The sequence below is a fragment of the Meleagris gallopavo genome, chromosome 5 (assembly GCF_000146605.3).
Source record: "Meleagris gallopavo isolate NT-WF06-2002-E0010 breed Aviagen turkey brand Nicholas breeding stock chromosome 5, Turkey_5.1, whole genome shotgun sequence".
Taxonomy (NCBI): domain Eukaryota; kingdom Metazoa; phylum Chordata; class Aves; order Galliformes; family Phasianidae; genus Meleagris; species Meleagris gallopavo.
Genome location: NC_015015.2, coordinates 14,920,657 through 14,926,739, shown reverse-complemented (window position 1 = coordinate 14,926,739; position 6,083 = coordinate 14,920,657). Strand labels below are relative to the sequence as shown.

At 40.0% G+C, this 6,083-nt stretch overlaps 1 protein-coding gene, 1 long non-coding RNA gene and 1 other non-coding gene across 3 annotated transcripts in view; all 3 read left to right on the top strand.

Annotated features, from left to right (window-relative positions):
* The window catches only part of RPLP2 (ribosomal protein lateral stalk subunit P2), a 4,846-nt gene extending 416 nt beyond the window's left edge, over positions 1 to 4,430 (top strand). Inside the window, exons 2-5 of the mRNA XM_003206311.4 lie at positions 207 to 330; positions 2,077 to 2,125; positions 3,790 to 3,888; positions 4,310 to 4,430. Coding sequence (XP_003206359.1) covers positions 208 to 330; positions 2,077 to 2,125; positions 3,790 to 3,888; positions 4,310 to 4,386 — 348 coding nt within the window. The 5' untranslated portion in view covers position 207 and the 3' untranslated portion in view covers positions 4,387 to 4,430. The remainder of the gene's footprint in view (positions 1 to 206; positions 331 to 2,076; positions 2,126 to 3,789; positions 3,889 to 4,309) is intronic.
* LOC104911047 lies at positions 2,132 to 3,383 on the top strand. The gene is made up of 2 exons (XR_793582.1): positions 2,132 to 2,308; positions 3,097 to 3,383. It is a non-coding gene; the product is annotated as an uncharacterized LOC104911047 (long non-coding RNA).
* LOC116216719 lies at positions 2,286 to 2,418 on the top strand. The gene has a single exon (XR_004160036.1). It is a non-coding gene; the product is annotated as a small nucleolar RNA SNORA52 (small nucleolar RNA).
* Positions 4,431 to 6,083: the final 1,653 nt, after the last annotated feature.

The window sequence follows — 6,083 nt, the reverse complement described above, 5'->3', positions numbered from 1 at the left end:
GGCGTCGGGCCGCGCCGGCTGCGGGCTATCGGGACAGCGAGCCCTGCTGGGCACGGCGGGGTTCGCGGCCTCCGTGCTGGGCCTGCAGTGGCGGGAGGCGGGAATGCGGCCTCTCGCCACAGTTTTATTTAATAAGTAGAGGAAAGGGAAAGGACCGGTTATCAAGCTAGATCTGTGGCATTAAAGATTTCGTTTTTGTTTTCCAGGATGCGTTACGTTGCAGCATACCTTCTCGCAGTCCTTGGTGGCAATGAGTCCCCCACGTCAAAGGACTTGAAAAAAATCCTCGACAGCGTTGGCATCGAGACAGATGATGAACGCCTGAACAAGGTGGTGCTGCACTCTGCTTCCAGGGCTTATGTCCCTGTTGGTGTTGAATGTTGTAGCTGTTCTGTTGTCTTCAGTGTTTCTTTATTTCCCTTTCTGTTGGTGTGGTATTACTTCTCACTGATAACATGATTTCATTACATTACACGACATACATATATGTAGTCATGACTGCGTAATTCCATACATGACTTCCAAAATGCTGCTTATCCCATCAGAACTATTTTGTACAACATCTTTGTAGAAGTCTGGCTTTACCTCTGTCAATTGTTGCTGCCTTCTGACATAAAATCCAAAGAATTTGAAATATAACGGGATGATAGTTACAGATAATATTTACAGAAAGTGAATTCTGTTCAAATGTAATGTGTGGTTTGCACTTGAATGCTTAACTTTGGCTTTTGGTCAGTTTTAGTTAACAACAAACATTTCTGAAGATCTGATATTCAGCATTATGTTGTCTCAGTGTACTGTAAAGAAACCTTTGTACCATCAGCAAGAAACGTAGGTAAATTATAATGTGGACAGTTAAGGTATTCAGTAATAGGATGTAGGACAATTTTAGAAATAATTGCTGAAATGGTTGTATTGAGAAACAGGCTTTTAAAGAGAGAGTATCCTAATTGAATGTTTCTTGTGAGGCAGCAGTCTTTTCTTTTGGGCTGAAGGATAAATGGCCATGGGATGAGAGGACCTGCCCCACACATGTATGCAGAGTGCTTCTGGAGAGGAGGAGAAAGCTCTAGACTGTTTTGCCATCAGCCCAATCCAATAATGTATGGACCTAGCTGAGAGCATCCTTATGTGGTTCGGGATCTTGACTTGAACTTATGGTGCTCTTGTTTAAACACAAGGTCCTTCTGCCTTGGCTTGCTTACGTTTCTTTAATACCTTCATACTTTACTTGTTTTCTGTGATCCTCCAATATCTCCATTATCAGAGAAGGCATCTCTGGAATTGGTGCTACTCAAGATTAATTCATTCATTTCTATTTGCACTGGCTGCATTTTTTGCCAGCATAAATCTAGTGGGCTCCCAAAAGCATCTTCTAGTTTTATCAGGCATACAAGAATGTAATTTCACAGATAGTGCGCAATGCGCAAGCAGGAGGTGTGTGCTGGAAATATACCAAAAATTCTTTGGTAACTGCAGTGTTCACGCTCTTGGCAGGAATTCACCAGTAAGATCTGTGAGGTATTTTATTGTTTTTATAAAATGCTTGATCATTTTTTGTGTGTTGCTTTCCTCATCCTTGCTGGTATAACAATGGTAGTAAAACTGAAGTTAGGACTCTCTGTGCCAGTGCAGGGGTGTAACCAGCTTGGCTGTAACATTTGGTAATGTTAGGAACAGGGCCCTGTTTGGTTGTTGGTCTGATGCCCAGCACTTCAGAGCCTCCCAGTGGATATTGAGCAACATATGCAAACAGTCCCACAGCAACTAACAGACCATTAGTGGGGTTTCCCAGTTGGCTTGGTGACATCTGTGTATCTTGCCTTTTGTAAAGTTCACGGATTCGTTATGAATTTCTTGTAATAGATTTCACAAAGAAGCTTTTGCAGAGAAGAAAAAAAATCTAGATGCAGTTCTTACTGCAATGACTTGTTCCTTCCACTGAGAAATAAGGAATGCTGGAGCTGTGCAAGCAGCAGGATGGAGGCATTGCACATAGTAATCAGTACCTGTTTAAATGTAGCTTATACTCATGTTGTTTTGAAGCTATTAATGTTGTAAATGTAATTTACACAGGTTATTAGTGAGCTGAATGGAAAAAACATTGAGGACGTCATTGCTCAGGGTAAGTACAGTCTTGAGTGTCACAGATAATTGCCTCTGCTATTTGGGTAACTTAGACTTGGGAGCGCAGAATTGCTGCCAACTTCCTGATTATTCACCATTTTCCTCTTGCAGTTGAGGACTTTCATGCTGTGTTTCTGCTGAAATGCTTGAAATTCAGCAGGTCCATTCTAATTCCTAGCAGGTTGGTGCCAGTACCTGTGGGGTTTCGCTTGTGGACCATATTATACTGGAAGACTTAAATGTGTATGAGCTTACTGGTAGTTTGCTCATGACATAGTTTTCTGGACATATTTAATGAAAGAAGGATTGACTGTTCTTTATTACTTTTTCTTTCTTTTTTTTTTTTTTTGTCATTTACTCATTTGTACACACCTCTTATTTAAGATATTTACTTATTGCTGTTAACTGTAATTAAGTCAGTGCACTTAAAGGCAAGTTACACCCCCAGTGATAAATACAAGCCTCTTCAGCACACATCTCTTCTGTGACTCCCCACATCTGGTAATCCCTTTTCTCAAGGACAGAATTTTTAAGTGCTGAAGGATGTTTGAAAGCTTGTGCTCTTACCTGCTGGCTCCAATCGAATCTGGGACTTAAAACATTATTTGACTGGATCATAGGGCTGAAACAATGCATAGTTGAGGTAGTGCAAAGATCTAGGCATAATTATTTTCTATTTTTGAAAACACTTAGGCAAAAGGGAACTTATAAGCATATGTTTGCTTAAATATTGTTAGGACTTTGCCTGGTATTGCTGTTCTGAGTGGTAACGGGGTGTTTTCTTGATGTGGTCTGAAGGCCTAAGAGAGCCGTTATGTGTGTGCTTACAACACATTAATTGTTTCATTATGTAATACTTTTTCTTAAAAGAAATTGTTTCTTAGAACTTACTGACATGCATATGGAACATGTTTGTTTACTTGGCTGGTTCATTAGAGCTTGAAGTAACAAGGAATTATTTGGAAACAGATTCCTAGAAACTGGATATAAGCAAGCATACAGTGTACGTGACCTCTGGATGCCAAGGGAGCCTTGCTATGTGAAAGGTAGATGCCAGAGAGCTAACTTTTCCAAAGACGAGCATAAATCAGAAATGAGTTTGCTAATCTCCCAGGAGATGCGATAGGTTTCATAGGGTATTGGAAAATTTGGTTAAGATACTGTACTCTCTGCAATAAATATCTTTTTTCTTTTCCTCCCTACAACCCCAGTCATCCACTCACAGTTTTCTGTAACCCTTTAAAAAAAAAAAAAAAGAAAAGGCAAAACAACCCATATTTTTTGGAGATATCTTGAGATTATCTATTTCTGGGCTTTATTCAGAAAACATAATATGTCTGTACATGTCAAATTGGATGTGTTTGCTACTGTTCTTATGATAGTTTTTGAAAAAAATCTGAGGTTTTGTATGAAAAAGAAAGTTTATTAGTATGCATCACCATTTTCAGGATAAGTTTTCAACGTGAGGTTTAAGGTTTTTTTGTTGGGTGGGTTATTTGGGGAGTTTCATACTTTACAGGTGCAGCTTCTTGTTCCTTGCAGTGATAGTGATGGAGTGACAGTTCAGTTCATGTGACATGGAGTCAGATTTTTCTTGATCTCTGTTCTTGCCTGACTGTGCTGGCCACGAGCAGTTCAATAGTTCTCTTGTTTCCCGTTCAGGTAACGGAAAGCTTGCCAGCATGCCAGCTGGGGGGGCTGTGGCAGTCTCTACTGGAGGGGTCTCTGCTGCTCCTGCTGCAGGTGCTGCCCCTGCTGCTGGTGAGTATGACTGGAGAGGCATTGTTACAGGGCAGTTCCATTTTTTCTGTTCAAATCTTAATGCTTATGTCCCAGTTTCAACACTTTAACAGATCACTACATGATTGAAAAATGAACTAAACTGTTATTTTTGCTATGGGCAGTGAGAAATGCTTGCTCTTTTTTGTCCACTTTGAAGTTTGTTTTGGCTTAGAACTGAAAATCAGATTTCACTGCTTAAAGGATATCCCTTCAGTAGCAGTGTCTGTGTCCCATAAGTGTTTATATTTGACTACTGAAAGGGAACAAAAAGTCCTATTGAAGATCAACCATGGAGGTCCAAACACTATTAATGTGGAAGCTGAGAACACTAAAATGTGTTTCTTGAAAACCTGTGTACAAAAAGATAAATACTAACCATTGGCTTGCCTGTTTTCTTCAGCTGAGGAGAAGAAAGAAGAGAAGAAGGAAGAATCTGAAGAATCTGATGATGACATGGGATTTGGCCTATTTGATTAATTATTTGTTATACAGAAATTATTAAAATTGTTTGTTTAAATTTTTTTTTGAGTTTGTTATTATGACGATGTAACTGCTGTTGAATTCTGACAGCTCTTTAGATAGCTCTCACAAAGCTTTAATTCAGTGAAATAGAGAGGTGCCAATAGAGAGGAGCCATGGGACTTTACTTTTGAACTTGTCAGGAAATGGCTAAGCGTTTATAAAGCTGGCTGCTTACTTTTGAGACTCCTTTTTATTAAATACTGTGTATAAATATTTTCCTTGATATTAACTTCTTATTGTTTTCCTATCTCAATTACTCTGGAAAGAGTCCTGTTCAGCAATAAGGGAGTTCATTTGGGGCATCTGTTTGTTATATAACATAGGAAGCCATTTGAATTGAGAGTGAGTCTCAGTTAGTCTAGAAGCTTTACCAATTTAGAGCTAGTTATAATAATTAATTGTAGATGTTTACAGAAAACAAGTGGTTTCATGACTGCTTCACACTTCAGGGACCTAGGGGACAGCACCAATTAAATGCTTGACTATACTTGGATTTCACGTAGCATCCATAGTATTAACAGAGAACCTTTAACAGCAACAAAAAAAGCATTTATCCTGTTCTTAGTGGAACTCTGAGATCAATGTAAAGATGTTCTTTTTGTACTCTTAATCTGTTCTAGCAGTAGCCGAAATACCAGGATTTTAATCTTGATTAGAACAACAACAAAAAGCTTTCTGAGGAAAACAATAGTTTTGGAAGACTGAATGTAATCTCTGGTGTGCCTGAAGAGCGCATCAACTTGGAAGGAAAGCAAGCGTTGCTTTTATAAAGTTGCTCTTATGAACTATTGTATGTTAGGAAACAGTTCCGGCAGACAATTTCAAATGACTGTACGGAGGTCTTTGGCTGTCACAAGTAGTGTGCATGCAGCACATGTGATGTGCCAAGTCTCCACAGGTAGTTTCAAGAGAGAGGGGTCATGGCGCACTCTGCACTATAATTCTTCGTCAATGTAAGTTGTAGGAAGAAAAAAAAAAGGCACAAGCTGATAATGTTGGCCATGAGTCACCGGATAAAGCATGGCAAGTACTTCTGAGAGGACAGATGGGTGAAATCCAAGTAGGAAAAATGATTTTATCTTGTACTGAGAGGGAAAACGCCCTTCCCAGAAGCCAGGGCAGAGGGCAGCTGGAACTTTGATCCTCCGATCACAGGGTGGTCATTATTTTAGCGGTTAACCCTTGGTGCACTCCTGTGATGTCCAAGGAGGCAGTGCCAATACCTTGCAACTTCTTAATCTCAAATCCTAGCACAGCAGCGGTAGGAGTAGTGAAAGTTGCTCGTGTTCTTGTTCTCTGTCAGAATTCTAATGGCTGTGGCTGGATACTGGAATGGGTGCAGGCATGACTCTTTCTTCCCTGATTTCTCCACTTCAGATCACTCTGGAAAGTAGTGGTTCTTGGATGTGGTTTTACTGTTTGCCTTTGCAAAGGTACTGAGGGGAAGGGACACGATTGTGATTACACTGCTAACTGATGATTACTAGATTGATAGGAGAGAGTGATTTAGTCACAGGCTTGACGTTGGAACACACGAGCTTTGTCACCGATAGATAAACGCTCCATCTCTAATCAGCTCTGGCTGAAAGCTATTCCTTATGAACACTACTGATGTGACATTTTCACTACTTAGGAAATAGCTTCTGAGAGAG